The sequence below is a fragment of the Pieris rapae genome, chromosome 2 (genome assembly GCF_905147795.1).
Source record: "Pieris rapae chromosome 2, ilPieRapa1.1, whole genome shotgun sequence".
In the NCBI taxonomy this organism is placed as follows: Eukaryota; Metazoa; Arthropoda; class Insecta; order Lepidoptera; family Pieridae; genus Pieris; species Pieris rapae.
The window spans coordinates 7,488,498-7,510,615 of NC_059510.1; the positions used below are offsets into that span (position 1 = coordinate 7,488,498).

Genomic DNA, 22,118 nt, shown 5'->3' on the forward strand with positions numbered 1-22,118 from the left:
ATAACCGCTATATAATTTTATGAATTCAATAAAGTCGTTAAATACGAAATTATAGATATTTTTTTCAATTTCATTTCATATTGTGGTCCAGCACGAATACTGTTAAGTTAGGTTAAGACTATTTTATTAAAATATGTTTTATTAAAAAAATGGTAGTTTCGGTAAATTTTAACTTATACTTCTTTAAAAAATGTCTAGCAATTGCTAAATAGGTGTAATCATAAAAATGATATGAATACATATTAAAATAAAAAATATACTGGCATATATTTTATACATAAATTGTAACAGATAAACTTTTATCTATATTTATATTCGCCCATATTTAATACGTAGTAAATATTAAAATTAATTAAATGAAATTTTTCATTCGTTCTGTAAAAAGGTCATAAAGATACAGCGCCATAGGATCTGCGCGCGTGACCATTACACAATAAAATAATAGGTTCGAACGGTTACCATTTTCGAGTCTTTAAAAAAACTATCCAATTAATAAATAAGTAGAATTGTTTTATCTACGATACAATTAATTTACAACCATATTTACAAGTCTCTAGTGTTCATTTCACTTTACGTTTCATTTTCACTTTCACTAAGGTCATCCATGTCCATATCTATTAGTTCTTCATCTTCATCGTAGGAGTTGTTGAAATGCTCATCGGGCTTGTTGCCAGAGGAACTAGACTTCCCAGTCTTTGCTTCTTCTTCTTGCTGCATTCTTTTATGCTTTGTTCTTCTGTTTTGGAACCACACTTTCACCTGGGAAAAACGAAACAGTATTTAATAAGGGCTTGATGCTACAAAAAAATAAGCGTAAGAAAATCATTATCAATATAAAGTCAAGAGATAACTTTTATCATGACACTATGAAAATTAACTAACGACTATTTTTTAAAAGCTATCGGTAAGTGTTGCGCACATAAACATAATGTAAAAGCCAACATTAATATAAAATAATAAATCATTCACAGTAAACTGAGCGGCTATAAAGGGTTGAAATAACTATCGAAACCCTCATATATCAAAAACTCCATTCAAAGAAAACTATTCGAACACAAAGCAGATTTCCCGCGCAAAAATACAATCCGCCATCTTGTCAAACAATTTGTCACGCGTTTAATGGCTTGTGAAATCTATGCACGGTGCTGCCAGTTAACTTTGTACCGAGTTTTAAGGAAATATGGTAATTTTGCGAATTTGCTGGCAATGTACAATTTAACTGCACCATTTGGGTATTGTAAAGATTGTGGGTGACAGCTTAACTACTTTAATGGGTATATCTTTGTTTTATTTTCAGTTGAAATTATTTGTAACTGGTTTTTGTAAAAAAATTAAGTCCTTAATACTGTGTTATTAAACTTGTCATGATTTTCAAAGACATATTCGTTATTAAAATATAATTTGAACTCTACATAGATCGACATTCGCAAGTTCTTAACACCAATTTCTTCAATGCTTTATGTATAGATATATCCAAAAAGAATGTGCTCCGCCCTTGCCTTGCTAGGTTTGATAGCAATGAACTAATATATGTAGTTGAAATATAATATGATTAGGTATGAATTCAATTATATAAGTGCACATTCAATAACTTTAAAAGTGATTGTGTACATTTTCAAACATCGATAAATAAAATTTTATTTGATTTTGATATGTTTCGCGAACCGTAAATTATTGCTTTTGTACGGTTAATGTGATTGGTTGCTAGGAAGTTATTCTACTTTTAAATTATTTTTTTTTCATAGGTAAGTAACAATGTTACCTGATAAGTACATAGTTTAACTATATCATACCTTTTTCGGTTCTTCAATGAATTAATTTCTATTCCAACTGTATCTAAATGGAAATTGATTTGGTTTTAAATATTACTTACTGATATATTATAATAATAAATATTACAGAACAAAATGTTAAAGTACTCACTCAAAGCATAAGGCTATAGATTCGCAATAGACTTACATAGACAGACAAGTAACTGACACAACTCATTGTGCCTTACTTTAAATTCTATAGTCTGTGCGGACTGCGGTAAACCGGGCTTGGCAATGATACGAACTTGTCTAATTCGTACTTGCTACGAGTCATTTCATTTATTAAAAAATATTATATAACTTTAACTTGTCGAATACACATGACAAATGTCTCATGCTTAGACCAACACATACAAGTTAGAAATGATAATAACACATTTGAATTTAGGTTATATTATGGAAATAATAAATCTTAAATCAGCCCATTACCTGATAAAACCAGGAGAAATATGTTATCATTAGACATCGGACATTCACAGCGGGGTTTATTGGAACTGCATCAGCCATGACCAGAATACTTATAGGGGCAGATTATCCCTTAAAATTAGATTACAAAGACTCCGTCACGGTACATTAGCACTTCATATATTGACATCAAATATCAATTTGGTGGACACCCCATGTTTGGGTAATGGTGCATGGCAGAGAGGGACATCGTGCGAACGAGATAGAAGATAAAAAATTCGTGTATAAAAATATACTTAAATTTGATGTAACGTCTAACAACATCCATGATATATACACGTTAGTTTCATTTAAAGTAATGCTATTATATCTTCTCGAGTCTCACGATCATTTACTTGCGTGAGTTTTTATTTGAAAAAAAAGAATAAGGAAATTAGAGGAATTAGGCAATGGCAAAGGCAGAGGAAATAAGCAATACATAAAGATTATGGATATTTATAACAACGTAAATAATATTTCTACAAGAGCTTTTGCAAGATTTACAGCATCAAAGAAAACAACCATAACTAATTTCATGTTGTTTACGAAAGAGGTCACAAGGTTTCTTCAACAAAATAACTAGAAAATATGAGAACGAACGGTATAATAGAAAATGTCTTCAAAGATAATAATTAAAACGCAGATTGGAAATCTGTCCTTGCCTAATTATAAATAGATAAATATTTTGCACATAAGTACCTACTGATTTCTAAGTCATAAAATTAAGTTACCTCACCAATATTACATAATGACACGAAGCCTATCATTTGCAGACAATAAAAGCCAGTTAACTCCATAATCCTTTATTAACAATGTAACACAAAGATTTAAGGAAATTATGTGTTTCACACGTTTAAATTGTGTTTCAAGTTTTATGACTGTTAAATACAGAGTAGTAAGGAATTGTTGTAATGACTTATTCGATTCCGAGTTGCTACTATGTCTCTATCGTATTAAATTCTAGATTTTGTGGTAGTAAATACTGTATCACTGCAAGTGTTCAAAATTTTAAAGGGAAGTCAGCAAGTACGGATGGTAGTAACTGTATTCGAGAGACTTTGCGAAAATGATTCCCATATGTCAAATTTTAATTTATTTTTACATACTGGAGTTTTAGCTTTTTTCTTTTTTTATGTAACAGCAGCAAACGAGGATGTTAAGTGATACCTCTACCGATAGATACATTGACAAAGGGCTCGCATGTGCGTTGCGGCCATATAATAATAGTGTACCTACGCTCGTTTCTTGAAGGGACACTTTGTCGAATCTATATATTTCCGAACGAATTCGACTATTAATAATATTCTATGGTCCTTCGATATACTTATGGTAGGCGCCAAAATCGCCAAAAAGGCTCAGTGATGGAGAAGCTACGCTACGAAATTTTATCCTAAATAGGGAAATGAATTCGGGAGTTTAATTGCACACTAACCCTACAATCTGACGAAATTTGACAGTCATCAAGTCTATGTATTTTTCCTATGAAAGAAGAAAAGAAGATCAGGAAAACTCCTCAATCATACCATCTAATACAAATTTCCAAGCTATTATCATTCAAAGGGTTAGCTTTCCCATGGGGCGGGTACAAACGACCGCCATTTGACAAATGTTCCTGGGGGATAGCGACACGGTTAATAGGGAATTGGGATTTGTAGCGTTTTCGAAAATTGCTCTGAGGTTATAGGTTAATTAAGTTATTGTGATTATGCGGGTTGACAATGATTTGCTTTAATTTGGGTGAGATTCGTAAATTGCTCATAGTAAATATTGACTAATATTTGTGTAAAACAACTGTACATTTCTTAACGAGAGTCTAAATCGTTCAAATGAGCTAACAATTGTAGTAGTAACATGTACTATAAGATGTAGCATCTTATTTACTTTTGATACATGGTTTGTCAGAAAAACCAGTATCTACAGGCCCAAACCACTGGTTTTGGCCATAGATTTCTGTGCCTAACTCGTGTCCATTTTCGGGTCAAAAGCGTGCTGGTTCCGGCATGATGTTTTCCTTTTCGTCCGAGTGAGTATTAAATGCGCATATAGAGAGAAAAGTCAATTATTGCATGGTCGGGGATTGAACCTACATCTTTAAAGATTAAGTCGCACCAAATTCAGTAGGGCAGCACTGTTTCGTATTATTATCACTAAGCAATTAAACTAAACAAACCCTATTAAAATTCTGAAAACATTTGAAAATTCTTAACAAGCTATTAAACAATTATAACCTTTTCATGCAAATTTAATGGTTCAAATTTTGTTATATGGCAACAATAAACAACCCTCGCATCTGCCACTAGCGTCCAATTTAAAATAGTACACCGTTAGAATAAAATCCCTCTTAATAAGAGTTCTGGCAACACTGGTCCTATAAACGTGTTAAGTCTCCACAAACAAGATAGAAGGGGCCATAGCAATACACTGAATAAATATAGGGGTGTCATTCAGGCCCCAAATGCGATTAAGTACTTATATACTCGATTATACTCCCAACGGATTACGGGGGAAACGGGACAATCGATATAAAGAGCAGCGTGCCAGAACGGGACAGATGCCAAGGGGAGATACGCAATTATGGGGTACAATGTGAATTGGGCCAAAATTTAAGCGGAAAGCTATTTATCTGTATATTACTTTATTGTCGAACCATTAGCGCGAGAACGGGAGGACATTACGCGAGAGAAAGAGATGGGGGAAACGACAAATTGGGGTTGCTAGTTGCAATTTTTAAAGGGAGATAGATATATTAATTTCTGTCTGTTGGATAGGGACGGGTGAAAGATCAATTGGCTGGTAATAATCTCTTTGTTAGAATAATTGGGAAATAGGCAGTCAATTATATGATAGTAGTTTATTTGTTATTAATGTTTACTTTTTGAATTAGGAGCCATTTTGTGAAGGTAATTGTATCTTTTGTAAGTAACTGTTAACGGTAGCGGTGCTTTCAATTTCCTTTTTAATTGAATGGATTATTTTCTACAACCTATTAATGTTTAAATCGATTTATAGTATATTTTTTTTATCTTTGGTATACCATTGAAAAAAAATACATTATATATTAAAATAGGTAAGTTACTTACTTTAGTACATACATATGTATCAATAAAAATACTAAGATCTTTGGTATTATGTCATAGAAACTGTAAACTTAGGCTACTATAGTTCTTAGGTCTATTCTTAAAAAATATATTTCCGAGTTAATAAGTTTGATTTACATTTGAGTTTGCAGGTACCAATGATGATGTATTGTGAATTACTTGAAAAATTCTATTTTCTCGGCCAATTAGGACTTTAATTATTATATTAACTTTTTTTTTCAAATTATTTTTGATACTAGCAATATTAATCCGGATATAGACGTATATCCGGTTCTCCCCGGACATAGCTTTATGGTACATTGTTGAATTTCAACGTTAATGGCTTACCATTATTTGTATCCGCTATTCTATAATGGTTCTAACGGATTTAATATTTTTATTGATATTAATAGGTGTGAATAAAATAATCGTAAACGTTTAGTATTCTAATGAAACATAGGAATCGCAATTTTTCACATCACTTAAATGCTTTAAAATTAGCGATTTCAATAATTGGAGAGGCGATACTAGGAATCGCTATAGGCTCAAGAGAAATGTTTTAACTTGATATTATGAAGTTAATCAGCTTTATATTTCCCGCAAATAAGTGAACTTACAATCGATACTTATTGAAGATGATCAACGCGTTTAGGAGCTTCAGTACCCTTTAAACAAACATAGGTACTTTCCCCCTTTTCCAGGGGGGGGTCTGCATCCTTTGAGCGCATGCGTAGGTGGGCGGAGCCGCGGGAGGCTGCTATATTGACACGACACCCTGCTAGGGTGGAAAATTTATGTAGCACACGGATTCCACAAAATATGATTTTTTATGTAAATTTTTATTATCGGGGTAACTGAAAGGTCTTAGCGTCTTTAAAAACCGAAGACCATATGAAAGGTAAATCAACAATTTATTTATTTGCTTATTCACTATTCCACTTTGAGAATGGTCTTATCGTCCTACGTACCTACTCATTGATCAGTGGTACCTTTCTAGCCTCAACCTTCCCAGGTCTGGGCCTCATGATCTCTTTCATGATCATGACGTGTTAATCGAATAAGCAAGTAAGTGATAATTATTAGCCTGGCAAGCCGGTGACGATTTCATTCTAAGACTAGCCGGTTTCCCCTTTTTTTTATAGAACAGGGGGCAAACGGGCTGGAGGCTCACCTGATGCTATGACACCGCCGCCCATGGACACTCTCGATGCCAGAGGGTCAATCATCAGGTTTTTTATAAAGAGATATGTACCTGATGAGAGATATCTGACATCGGCCACTGAATATACAAGAATAAATTTAACTGAAAATAAATTTAAAATAACAGCATAAACATTAATCCAGTGGTGATACAACTCTTGTTTTATTAATATGACTCTCTATATTTGTTTTTCTTCGGTGCCCTGTCGATATTTTCCTTCACTGTGTGTCACCGGCCATAGAAAGACAAACCCACGAACAAGCGTAATTTGAACGGACGACCTCAGAGTTGAGAGAACTTAAGTGTTCTACGATTTTCATTTTAATAATCGTGTATTCCTCCAGCACCAATGTTTGGTGAAGGTCAATGCAATTGGTGTTGTTTGCAAAACGAATTCCGCTATTAAAAATCCGAACTTGTTTCGTTCCCGCCAAACGCCATTTAATATTCCCGCCATTACGAGCATGCAAAGATCACAGAATCAGTTGTAGGTTGCCTACAGACGATTTTTTTTTGATATGTCACTGTAATTCCGGCTAAAAGACTGGTGTGCGTTGTCATGTAATTAATTTAATTATATTAATTAAACATTGATATATCACCTGTCAAATAATTACAGTACCTATTCACTACAAACTCATGTACACCCTTCTGGAAAGAAAAAATATACGAAAGAGCAAAATTTACAGTCGATGATTGCCACAAAAACTTAGACCACAAGATCGCAATCTTAATATAAAATTATAAATAAAAAGGTTAATATGCACATAAACAGAATGTTTTGATGCGCAGTTCTATTAATACACCTTTATAATTTACTTTATGTTATCACTTCGTGTGTAACTGCCTTATAAAAGCAGGTTACACACGATACCAATTTTATATGATTAAGTAAATTACACACAGCTGCTCACCACGTTATAAGGAGTTATTAAGATAAAATGTTTACTGTATATAATTTGATTATTGTATCTTATGTTGGCGAAAATGCTTGTAATTTTTTCTTACTAAGAAAAAAACATATTGCTCTAAAATCTTGCCAGATATTTATCTTCTATATATATCTTACTTATTAAAACATACGAAAGCACATTATTTAAATTTTAAAACAGTAAATATAACAAAGCTTAATCGTTTATTTCGCTGACTTTTCTGAAAGGCTCGCAATTCTTGCAATGTACAAGAATTTAATTTTAGAATAACAACATAAATTATTTCATAATGCCACACTGTGTAAAAACTTTTCCGGCGCATTTCACAGATACCATTATCTGGTCTATAAGTCTATTCGTAGCGCCATCAGAAAACCAGGCAACTTTGAAGAGATAATTATGATTTTTTATATGTCCAACGAGCTAACATCGCATGCCGCGAACAATTTATCGCTAATTCATCCACGATGCATTATTTTTTTTAGACTGCTAATAACGCAGTAACTAGCCGGTTTGCCTATTTTCATTGTTTTATATTTTTCTTAATATGGAGCAGTTTGGATTTTAATAGTTTTACGACGTTTAATTGAAGGGCTATTAGCATCAACGAAATTTCTGAAGTCATTCGGAACAGACACGCGAATTTGTAAACGCAAAACTTTAGGCTCGAGATAGACGAAATTACTTATCTGTGTAAAAAAATCTAATTACGCCGTTCGTCATCAGCTGTTGCATTTTATCTCAAAACTCTATGACAGAAAGAGACGATAGACTATCTTAAATACTTATTTAATTTCTACTATAAGAGCATAGTTTCTTTAACTTAAGTCTTCTTTAACTGTCAGGTTTATTATTTTTGGTTATTCTAAGCCCTTAGAAATTAAGAATATTTGTTTAAATATTTACATTACTAAACATTAAAACCTTTAAACTCTTAAGAAGTATCTTAGTCGTTCTATATCTTACTTTATAAAACCGTTTTAGTTCTATTATCTATATAACATAAGCAACACTATGCTATGATGTTAAACAATACCAAATTATGAAATGTTCTAAGCGATTTCTAATATTTAATTCAGGAAATAATAAACCAACAAATGTATACACTTCACGTGCATTTTAATAATTAATATGATTTTACATAAGTATGCCAAATTACCTAACAAGATAATCAGCCAACGCCCAACTTTCAAACAAGTAAATTATTCAGGGCTGCATTGCAACGGATAACTAAAAAACTAATGTAGAAACGAGGTTTCGTTCGCGACCACACCCGTCTGTTGTTTATGGATCGTCAGCAAAATATAACAATAGTAGATATATATTTTATCATATATCAAAAATGTGCGTTTAGATATTTTCTTTCGATTCATTCAAAAGATTTTCAAAATGATACAATTTCAGTATTGAGTAAAGACGAACAAAGGATAATCATTTCAGATAATTATATTTTAAGTGTTTATTATTTCTTGTACTTTACCCTCAGTAGGTACTTATTTTTTATTTTCCCGTACTAGGATTGCCAAGAAGAAATCGCTTGATAACGATAAGGCCGCCCGTTGCCAAATAATTTGATGGCTGGAAACCTCCCACAGTCCGTTTCACAAGGCATTTTCTTTTGCGAACTGTGGAATCAACCACCGGCGGGGGTCTTCCCTGAGAGATACGACCTCTAACTATTCAAAATTCAAGCGTACTCCTCCTTCAAAGGCCGGCAACGCACCCACTAAAAATGGGTGTCAATGGACTGCGATGACTGCCTTTTTGGGCGTCCCGCAGGCTCGTTTGCCCCCCTATTATATATTTTTTTTAAATGTAACCTGCTTTTTATAAGGTAACAAAGTGTAAAAAAATCTATTACGTTTAACTGTGAATTAGAGAATTTTACCAAAAAATGTTTACATAAATCGAATTTTGCTAAAATTCCGTAGGTAATCAATATATTGATGAGTTTAAAACAACTTTATTAATAAGTTACTCATATTGGTAAGTGTAATATTCGCTATTTGACTCATGAACCGAGGACCTAAGAGCATTCCTCGATTAACGAATAAGTATCACAATACAGCTGGGTACTCTGCCACATGGACTAAAATATTTAAATTTATTTATTATTATCTTTTTATTCATTTTTAATTATTATTATTATGTGAATTAGAAATATATAATATCGTTCAAACGACTTGAAATTACTTTTTTAATTAAATTGTATTGGCGAACGGTACACGGATGCGAGCAACTAGAGCTAATGATCGCGTAATAACGTATTTATTAGCTTCCAACAATTAGACGCAACTCGATACCATTTGTATTCAGTTTTAATTTCTTCAATTAACATAATTAGCGAACACTGTGATAGTTACTTTCTTGATTAATCAATGACTTCAAGAGTCATCTTACAATCCTGTATATTTGGCAGGGGGTTATAGAATTTATCATCGAATTATATAAATAACGCTGGCCGCATTAAAAATTTAATATATTATAGGACATATCGTATCAGTGTGAGAGCACAAATTAATTCTCGAAATATTTAGTACTTAATTATTAATTTGCTTCGAATTCTATTGACAATATTTAAAAATAATTTTCTGGAAATAAATCTCTTCAGTTATCTTTTTAATTTAGACAAACATTTTGAAATTTTATTCCTCACCTGTGTCTCAGTCAAGCTCAAGGCCTGAGCCAACTGTTTCCTTTCTGCCCCGACCACATAATGGTTCTTCTCAAATGCATGCTCCAATTTAAGAAGTTGTGAAGGTGAGAAGGCTGTTCTGATTCTCTTCGGTTTTCTGAAGGGCTGCAGGAGGAAACCGGGGATGTCTGGCCCTGAAATTAGTTAGCCAATGTTAATTAAAATATTAATAAATCAAAAATATGTAATATGAATTTAAAAAAAAAATTAAAAGACGTTGGGAACATTAAACTATATATGGAAATGCGTCATAAGTATAAAATAAAGAAAATCCTGAACTCTATTACATATTTACTATGATATTTGTGAACCGATCAATATATGTAACGCAAAGAACTTATACATAACATAACGCTGTAGATATATTAAAACAGACATCAAAATAACAGTCCCACGCTCCGTCTTTAAACTTTTATTGAGTAGTTGGTACATAGAATTTTCCGTAATTTAGATATTTTCTTTCAAATTCTAAAGTAAACGTAAAGAACGGTATATTTATCACATAAAAATAATATGCAAGAATTAATTGCAATTAAACCTTTACAAAATTAATTAGCCGTTTTCAAATGGAATATCATTCATTTTTATAACCAATTAACATGTTCACACAAAGACCTTTGAATTATGAAACCAGTCGATTAAATAAATGTCAGACAGATAATAATTATTTGTGATCGATCATCGTTAGCTTATATACTATTGTTCCTTATAAAGATATGTCGTTTATCCTGGTATTTTTAAGCGGCAAGTACATTTTTTACAGCAGACCTTAAACAAAGAAAAGCAATATAATAATGTCATTACAAGCAAGTCATAGTAGGCATCAAGTTTTCTTTTACAAATAGTCATAGTTTTAGTTCGTTCAACTGTAATTTTTGCAAATATTGAAAGGGATTCGAAAACTTTGCGCTAAGTCTGACTCCACTATGTCAAAAATAATATATTGGATTTTGACATACGGCTGTCTTAGTTCGCTCTGGTTAGACATAAGGCAGTCTTGTATTCACCGATTTTGACATACGGCAGTCTTATTTCGTTCTATGCCTAGTTTCTACCTCACCCACTTCATACATTATATACAAATGCACAGTTATAAATATCGAAACATTTAATTAATGTTATTAAGACACTAATTAAGACGTAGACATAAGAACATCACGATTCTACAAAAACATGCAATTTACCCCACTTTTGAATTAAACATAAACTAAAACTGGAGATGCAATTAGACCGACATACAGATTATAAATGCCTCCAACGAGTGGGTCACGCAACGGCTAATGATTCTTTAATTGCGACTTTACATTTCAAGTTCATAAGGGTATCATTATTTTTCACATTATCTATATTGAGTATAGATATTATATAGAACCGAATACTGTATATATTACATAGATATTTTAAAATATTCTTTGCATTTTGCTATTTGTACCAGCTTATAGAATCATTTAATAGTTAATAAGAAACCATAAACATTAGGAATATGGTCAAGACTCATAAGTATATAAAATTTTCGGATCAAACGTGAAATCTGTGCTGCTCTATGGGTGTGAAAGAGGTCAGCAAAGATATCTTGCGCTGACTCCAAGTCTTCGTTAACCGCTATCTCGTCTAACCGAATCTAGGCATCAATTGGCCTGAGAAGTTCTCTAACGGGCAACTTTGGGAGCGCTGCAGAGAAACCCCGATTAGCCAATAGATCAAGCGGCGCAAATGGAAATTAATTCCATCTTATTCAGAGACCATCATATTCCCAAACAGGCACTTGATTGGAATCCGCAAGGAAAGCGGCAGCTCAGCCCAGGAAAAGCTGGCGTCGTACAGTTGCAGATGAGGCAAAAAGAGCCGAAAACACTTGAAGCGAGGTAAAATACGAGGTTTAGGACCTAACACGATGGAGACTCACAGTAGACCCCTCTGTCCCATCTAGAGGTTATAGGGAAAACCTGGCCGAAAATTAAAAAAAAATGCTTTAAAATTTTGATGATCTTGACAGTTTTATATCCCCTAGATAGACAAACTGAAACATTTGTATACTATTCAATATAAGTATAATATACGTAAAACACAACTTTTTAATAACTATGTAGTTTTAATGGAATAAATTGTTTAAAAACTTCACAAATACTGTCGCTGACTTGTTTTCAGTCAGGCGCGGCGGAGCGTGTTACAAGCGTATGAAGGTAAGGCAAGGTTACAAAGGCATCTTTAGCGATTATAAAGCTAACGTAAATGTTATCCGCATCCCGATTTCAATTTTGAACTCTTGTACTACGTAGTTAAAAATTTGCTATTAAAAATATCTATTAAATAGTTATTGTTTAAAGCCAATCGAAAAAATAGTATCCAAACTGTAGTATAGTTATAGTCAATTAGATTAGTTTTAAATGAATCATCAGTCTTTAAGACTATATAGTAATGTATAATTGTGTCTCTGTGAAGAGACAATTTATAAAAAAAAATCTTTAATTTATATTTAATCTCTCCATGATTTGTGTAAAATACGAAATGTACTTTAAAAAAATTTAAAAAAAAACATTAAATGTAAAGTAGCGTAAACCAAATATACTCAAACTACATTTATCCTTAAAATAAAATATTTTTTTAAAATATAAACATTTAAAACACGCAATGTGATCATTTAAACGTCACGTGTTGTTACGTGAACATTATTTCGCAATTATTTTAGCGTAATTTATACAAAACATCGCTTTATATCGTGTAACTATTTATTTTGTTTGTTTAAATGCAATATTATTTTGCGTAATTACTCACGTTACAATATACAGATTTATAATTATGAGTATAAACACCATCGTAAATAAAATTATGCGTTTAAATAGTTATCATCGTAAAATACAGTACTTGCTAACGAATCGTGAAAAATTAAACAATTTTTTTTGTAGTTTAGTCCAACGTTTTATCCAACTTAACCTAAAACATTATTAAGTCTTATATATACATATTGAGCGTATACTTTTTTAAATTATCACTCTACAAAGACATCATTTAACATAACATTATCATTAGAAAGTGCTAACCCTACTTACAGTCTCTATTATGGACACTTCTTGTATATTATTTGCTTTTCAGTAACTGAAGCAATTTTTACAATAAAAATAATAGTAGATAAATACAATATCAAAACCCGCACTTTTTCTTATTCATTAGCAAATGGATTTTTTATAATAAACAATTTTTACACGTGTTTTAAACCCAGTAGCATTATTACCCAACCTTTGTATATTTATGGCGCTTGTGAAAAGTCCCGAAACAGTAGAATAATAATTATATTTTTCAGTCTGGTTTAAAATTTGATACTTGTACAAAAAAATGTAGATAAGCAATAGAAGCACGATTGGTGGACGTCAATGAAACTATCTTGATCGTAAAACCGTGAATTTATGTATTCCGTGACACCAGGTCATGCTGATAGCGCACAGACAATGTTCTAATGATGACACCATATTCATTAAAAAAAAACAACTTTTGTTTATGACTACGACTCTAGTGTTGTGTCATCATGAGTAAAATATACTACAAAGTAATAGGTACATCTATGACACACTATGACTCTAAAATTTACAGACTAAAAGCTCTCCAATGTTGCTGTAGTAATTTTTCTCTAACTATTTACAGATTGGGGAGTGGGTCTAAGATAAGCAAATCAAATCCTATGACACGGAACGCACATTGCTTCCGACCACTTTAATGCAGAATTTTAAGAGATATTTCTTATTGAGTTTTTTTTTTAATAGACAGGGGGCAAATGGGCAGGAGGCTCACCTGATGTTAAGTGATACCGCCGCCCATGGATACTCCAATGCCAGAGGGTTCGCGAGTGAGTTGCCGGCCTTTTAAGAACTGGTACGCTCTCTTCTAGAACGACCCTAAGTCGAGTTGGTTCGGAAATACTTCAGTGGGCAGGTGGTTCCACAAAATGGTGGTTCAAATCGTTTGTATCTATTATGTCAGCAGAACATAGACAGTTTATACAAATTGACATACACGTAGGCGACACCTTTAAGTCTTAGACCAAATTAGCAGTTTTGTTTAAAATTAGACAAAGATAATTTTTGTAGGCTTTTTTGAGTTTAAATTTAAAAGAATGATACCTATTGACGTTTTTTATATACTTATAGTAAAGAAGCATAGATAGAACACTCACTACACAGAGACAGCATATATATTACACAATCTGTCAAATTAGTAGGTATCCTGCTATAAAATTCGATAGACGATTAGCAGTCTATAATTATACCCTCATCAAAAAAGCCACAATTAAAAAATCACACTAAAAACTAAACCCACAAAGATTTAACTCAGTCAATTTCAAAATGAAAGGCAGTAATTAGGAATCGTTTTTTCAAAACGAATTATCTTGTCAAGCTATAAACTGAACAAATATCTCCTTTAATTAGTTTTAAACAGCTCAGACTGAATAATTTATCATAAATTCTCTCATCCTACGTCTCGACCCAAACGTAAATCACTTCATCTAACTACCGATCTTGTTTCAAGATGGCTGAACGCTGCTGCCAACACAACGAACATAAATAGTTTAATTTAAAACGCTTGTTAATCTCGCTCGACCAACAACAAAGTACTCTCAAATTACATCCAATTATAACCCATTCATTTCTTTAAAGAAATATAGTTGAAAAAAACGCATCCGGCAACAATCGGGGTTATTAAAAGGCGCGTAACGAAAGATGTGACGTACGGTGCTACCAACGTTAACGAGGCGATGCTAGTGACGTAGTTCAATGAACGATTATCGATAGTTAACTAATTTCGCATTGTGCCTTACATGGACGAAATAGTCGATGGAGCGTATCATTAAAGATCATAATCATGAACAAGAGAACATTATGCTTGTCCTGTACGTACCTAATTACAGCTATAACATTTTACTAGCTTAAACATTGTATTTTTAATGGAACAGTATGTATAAAGATAGTTTATTGATAGGGCCATAAACAAACACGGTTACTCGCAGTTTTTGCTAGTACTCATTATGTTACACCTTTATACAGCATAATCTTGGCTGGATTAATTTATTTTAGATGTAATCAAGAGTTTTACAACTTTGTCGTAGTTAGTAAAGTGACTGTAATTAAATCAATGTTTTAATCCTTTCCCTGAATAATGTAGTAAAATTTATATTTACAGCCTGTAAACTCTGGACTTTATCTATTGAGTTAAGTATTAATCTCCGGTTTAAATTAGCCATAAATTAACGGGACTACCTATAGTAGCTACGCTGGCAGCAGGTCGAAATCATAGTTCTGTTTATATAATGTTTCAGATTACAATTGATGTGTACAATAATTGCGAAGAAATTATACACCTTACCAAACTATGAATAGTCTATGACTTAGAAATTATCGACGAAGAACATCACTAGGAAACAATCAAATTTCGAACAACAATGGCGTCGGTTGATAATCGCGGGTGCTCGTTCCCGCCTCGCGACAATGCCTCTTTTGTTAAACCGCTACAGAATAAAAATAGGTTTAGTTGACGTGTCTATAAAAACTTAATCCAGCTTAATTAAATTCTGTAACGGAGTTCATAAAAATAATATTATCGAAGGGTGTTTGTTGGGGTGATTATTTTCTTGTGACGCCATGACACTTTTTATTGACAGATTCAATACAATGGCGCGAATATTCGTAATCGATATGGGGGGTCATGCTTCAAAAACTTTCTGACATTTTTGAGTCATGCTGATCGCTAAGTATCGACTCTTCGGTCTTATCCTTATGTCATTTAATTAGATTTTAATACGTTGAAGCTACAAAAGGTCTTTACGAAATGTCAAGCAAGCAATTTCATTGCTTAGTTCCTCTGTTCTTTAGATATGTAATTATAAATATATCAATAGATATATTTTAATGGAAGACTCTAAGAATCTGAGTAAAGTAGGAGTCCGAAAGAGAATCCAAAGAAAAAAAAGAAAAAATAAAAATTAATAAATTCGTACAGTTATTGAGGGAGTTAAGGTATCGATGTATCAACTCCAATTACAAACATTTGATTTACAAAGAAGTTTCACTTCTGACACATGTACTTTGTTACATTTATTTTTTTATTGAAGAATCTTTTTTTTAAGTTTTGATAAAAAATATAAATCTAACATTTTGATAGCACATTATACCCGGGCATAGTGCCTAGGTCATACGAACTTAGTTCTCATTAATAATCTTTATAATTAAGTTATCTGCAATAATTACGACTAATGAAACGAGCGCTACAATGTAACATGTTAAAGGTTATCGTATATCGAGTAATTATGAAATGGGACAAGCCAAAAGCGACGTATACAAAATAAGTTTTTAATTAGACAATGATAATTTTTTATTACTTTATTCAATGTCTAAACTGATATTAATCGTTTACATTTAACATTACTATCGAAATGTCAAAATATTTTAGTAATGTATGGAGGATGATATTACCAGCTACGAGGCCTTATAGCGAACAACGCGTAACGCCGAAATTTGCCATGTCAAGATTAAATTAAAATAGATAGATAAAAATTTGCGAAAAACTTTGTGGGATATTAAGGCCCGGCAGTGCCTATTTGTTATATTGACAACACTGTTACGTCGAAATACGAACAATTTAAATGTATATAATTTTGTAAATAAATAAAATGAAGCGTCGCAAAAAAGGGTATGACTGAACAAGATTTAACGCTAAGTCAAAACTGTATTGGATTTTGACGGGAGAAATACATCTTTATTAGTTCAGTGACAATTCATTTTTTCCAAATTTAGGAAGTGCCCCAAGATGCACGAGCATGCATCGTTAAAATAATTCTACGACTTGTAGAAAACTTATTGTAGAAAAACTAAAATAATTGACATAAAGCCAATGTAAATAGTTCGGCCTACTTAAAAAAAATTTATTTGTATTTTAGTTCAGTATAAAATGAAATAATTAAAGAAATATGTAGCACATAATTATTATGAAGAATGTGTTTTTTAGAATTGTATTGGTGTTAAGTTTCAACACTGTCAACCATATACAGTTAAATTATAACTGCGTTGAAAATTAATTATTGTCATATTTGGCGAAAATTGCCTTCAAGCGGGAACTAATTAAAAGTGCTTAAGGCGGACTATACTTTAGACTTACGCCGTAAATCTAATTACAGTTTATTGAATTTGTATGAAACATGTAATGCTATTATTATGTACATAGTAAAAAAGAAGTTCATAATGGTGATTTAGATATAGATTTAGATGTAGCGTTACTGTCTATCAGGACATCTAACAAATTTTCTAAAAAAAAATGTAAAACGTATGTACATTACATACTGACATTAGACATGCGACGTAACTAGAAATAGACAGAATTTTTTTTGTCAATGACATATTATTTTTGGTCCACAGATAAAACACAATAAAAATTATATAATTGAGATTTGTGGTATCTAATAATGGTGTTCTGCAGTAAAATAAAATTTTAAGCTGTTGAACAGCTCGTAGCCAAACACCTTAACATACAAGATACAAACTAATATAGATGTTCATAAATTCAATGTTTCATAAATGTTGTTTATTAGTTTAATAATTCATGATTCAAGAATTCACTTTGGACGTTTTAGATAACTTTATTTAATGAGACATATAACGAAATAATTGATAATGAGAGCATGGCCATTAAATATTGTAAACTTATTTATTTGCTCAATAAAGAATTAGTTTATGCATACGAATGAATATAGCCATATATCTTTACATAAAATAATTGGAGAGGTTTTTACCTGTTCTTCTTGTCCGATTTACAGCCTTGATTTAAGAAGTGTCTAATGTTATTTTTTTGACATTCTTAAGTGATGATAAGTAATTACGCATTTTTATACTACATATAGCAGTAGTATTTAGTACTACTTTCAACCGAGAGGTCATGTATGCGAATCTTTGTTGTGCACCAGTATTATTAGCGCAATTAAGACTTCCTCGTTCCTCGAATGTCTTAGATCCAATAATAATCAATGGTTACAGTAAAATGCCTATAAAAGAAACGAATTCAAGTATCTGCGGACAAGACCAGGGGTTTTTTTAAATCATAATAAGTTTAAGAGAATAATCAATAAATAGTCAACTAATATCTACTAATGATAGGAATATTTTCTTATAACACATTCAGTAGATAAAATGCATCACACGATTCATGTTATTGATAAGATAAAATGTCATCTAACCAATGAAGATATAAAATAGCTACTTTATTAGTAACAGTGGAGTTATCTCAAAGCTGTCTAATAATAGATAAAAGAATTTATGGCGTTAACCAAATATCGATTAGTGACACTTCAAAAATGATAGACGAATTACAAAAAAACGAGATCCGAAATTCGAATGTATTTTTATGAATTATCGATGTGTTTAAATAAAATAAATATGTGAGAAGTTATTAAATACATGAAGTCTTCATGCAATGATAACAATAGTCGGCGAGGATTAATTGTCAAAACAACAAAAAAAACCTAAAAGTTTTGGTCTTTGTCTCAGATATCAGTATCTGTTTTGTGATGCATGTAGCCAGTAGGCGATCAGACTGTATCTGAATCGATCCCGGCTATCAAACGCAGGGTTGAGTTGAACTCGTTCAACTTACTAAGCAACACTTAGACCAATAAAAAAAATGTTGTTGTACTATTGTTTTGTTTATTATTATACATTTGTGATTTAATAAACTAAATAATAATTTTGATTTTATTCTTGATAATTTTTATAATTACTGTCGTGTGTAATGTAGGTACCTACTGTATCTGTATTAGGTACTATTATTTTTTACCGTGAAATCAAGAACAATTTAAGTTTATGTAATGTATATATAAGAATTTAATTTCTACGCATAAATTCAGAAGTTTTTATACCTACGAGTAGTACCTACCTACGGCTCGGTGTTGCTCTAAATTTCTTTATAATAATGTTCATAGATATTGGTCTCAAAAAACAAAAAAGAGTGTGAGTTATTAACACGCGTTAGAAGTTATACTTCTTTGGCGCATGGAAAAAAATAACTAAAATGCAGTAGTGATTAACGATAAATATCAAAATTAATCGTAAAGATTTTTTTAAATAAATAAATTATTAGTCAATACTATTACCATCGTATTTGAAATAGATTTACAAGCAACAAAATAATATTTATTTATTCACACTGTTTAATTGTACTGTTACAAAACACCTATTCTGAATATAAAAATACTAGAATATACAACTTGAACATAGTTATCGATTTCCATGCCACCTAGACCTAACTTTACGATGTCGAATTTAGGTGTTGGTGTGCGCGCGCATCGTAAAAATTCACTCTCATCATTTTTCTCCATCGCGCCAAAAGAAGTATAACTTCAAAATAGATCAAAACTTGGTGGACTTTCCCGCCTAGTTCTTGTCCTCTCAAAAAGAAAGCCTTAGAAGAAATTAGGAAGCGGAAAACTCTGGCATTTTCATTTTCTTTATCATAAAGAATTAAGAAATACTGATTTTATAAGAGATGAGGAAAAGTAATAACATCACTTTGCCAGAAAACTCGCAAGTGCGTGGCCGGCCCTTTAAAGACTGGTATTGGTATTAGTTTTTACATAATAACTGTTATCTATGTTTGCGTTTGAATCTATTTCGTTTGTGGATTTTCTTAAAATAAAATAAATTATTAAAACTTTTTAATAGAATGTTATTCATCCCCAGTTTATTAAATTAAACAATATAAAAAAAAACCTAAGTAGCGGCCACTGCCACGGTCAATTGTTAAATCCGTGAAGTATGAAGATTGTGCAATGTCGGCTAATTATCATAATTACATGATATTGTACTTATACTAGACTATGTTATCTGTATGTTTGGAAATTACGCAAAAACAGCGGAACAGATTTACAACAAAAGACAATAGGTTAACATTTTGATTTTATGCAAACTATTGCGATTCCCCGATGCAAGTCCTTCGTTATTATTTTGTTTAAAAAATTATACATATTGCGTTATAGTTAATATGTATTAATTCTATAAATAGTAATTCAATAACTTTGATAGAAATCAATAAAAAGGCTTAGGTACTATATTTTCAAAAAAAATATTTTTCCAAAATTCAATTTAGCGTAAAATAATCTAAATAAATTTCTTCTACAAAAGAGTTTTTAAAGGAAAAAATAATTATAATGTATTATAGTTTTTTATGATTTTATTTGTCTTCAAATCTTGTTAGAAACGAAAGCATAAAAAATGATCTGATCAGATCTTTTGTGTATAATAATAAAGACAATCGTTGCCGAGCATAATTAAAATAAAGTACGAGGAGAATATTTTTTAAACAAAACAATTTTCTGTTTATGTTTATAAACATCAAAACAAAACACTTACCTCCAGGAAATCTATGCGGGAAAATCCTTCCATGCCTATTGATTAGCCACGGGTACAGCTGATAGGACTCCCTGGGCACCGGGGCCGAGGGGTGAGGAGGTGGGTGCGGAGGTAGGGGCGCCCCAAACCCTTGCTGCTGATGAGCGAGGGCTGCAGCCAGCGCCGCGCCTTGAAAATGCGCTAAGAACTGGTGGTGATGGGTTTGAGCGTCTAAATACGGTAGCCTCTTCAGCTCAGGCGAGGGAAACATAGCTGGTAACGCGCTTGGCCGCAGTAATGGTCTCGGAGACGGACTCCGGGGTGAAGCGACGGGTGAAGGCGACCCGGGACTGCCTAGCGGCGGCGAAGTTTGTTTCTCAGCACCCACAATACTGTCTATACTAAATCCAATTTTCGGTTTTGATGGCACCGCGACCACAGGTGTCGGTGCGAGAGGCATCATGCTTCCACAGTCACTTTAACACAATCACAACACAAAGACACAATCCATGATGCGACACGTACGCCACGCCGGCGCGCGAACGAATGAGCCGACGGTCGCCCGACGCCTGTTTCTCTCAAAAAAGTTTTAACATGGACGGCTGTGTTTCTATTGGCTGGTCTCGCGCTATGGGTGTTACTGCGCAACTAAACGACTCTCATTAATAGGACAGGTTTAATCCCATTGGTCGGCCGGAGATAACGGGAGGGTTTGAAATATAGAGCCTTCTTCGGTGGGCGGTTTTCGGAGTTTTTCAACCAGCCAGATGGTGTGATGCGTTCGTGCTGCGATGTACTAATAGGGCTGTGGGGCTTTTAAATTTAGCTGGTTATGATTCAATTAGGCGGCGGATTGGGTACGTCTCTGATTCTTTTTGCGTTCGCAGCGATAGTCTTTAATTAACTCGAATGCTTTATTAGCTTAATGTATCGAGATAAAGTTTTTCATCGGTTTCCGATGAATAATCGATTCCGTGCAAAATTGCGGGACGCCTTGTATACAATGAATTGGTAATAATTTTTATCCGTATTATTGAAGAGATATATGGTTTGTGTGTCCTTATGTGGGAAATTTCTGAATATATTTTTTGTTACATTACCTACGTTATGAAATATTATTTTAGAATATACCTTAATGTAGCAAATATTAAAGAAGCCTATTAATTTATTGAATTTCAATCCTTAGCTAAAATACATGTATTAATTGAACCAAAAATCTTCAATCATGTGTCTGACAAATTTATTTTGCAAAATTTGAAATGTAGGTCCCTACTTACCACCATTTGGTATCAATAGGCAAAGGTAGGTTTATGCCTTTGTTAATATGATATAGATTTAATTCGTCAGAGTGAAACCACATGCTACTCCTATATAAAAAATAAATGGGCAATAATTTTTATCGATAATAAAATAATATTGTGGCTTCGTCTTGTTGATTTAAATTTTAATGAAACGCGATAAGCTTTGAATTTCACGCAAATTTTCCGCCATTACAAACAGTGTTTCGTAAATACTTTGATTTTTAATTAAAATTGTTTTGATTGCTGTAATTGATTTTTGTTATTACATCGATATACAAGATTGTATAATTAATGTA

The 22,118-nt window shown here is 32.4% G+C and overlaps 1 protein-coding gene across 1 annotated transcript; it reads right to left on the minus strand.

The window, feature by feature from the left end:
* Positions 1–322: 322 nt before the first annotated feature.
* On the minus strand, positions 323–21,069 carry LOC110991385 (homeotic protein empty spiracles). The gene is made up of 3 exons (XM_022256766.2): positions 20,543–21,069; positions 10,122–10,294; positions 323–759 (listed from the first exon to the last, which is right to left on the minus strand). The coding sequence occupies exons 1-3, from the start codon at positions 20,982–20,984 to the stop codon at positions 571–573; spliced, it is 804 nt and encodes a 267-aa protein (XP_022112458.1). The 5' UTR covers positions 20,985–21,069; the 3' UTR covers positions 323–570.
* Positions 21,070–22,118: the final 1,049 nt, after the last annotated feature.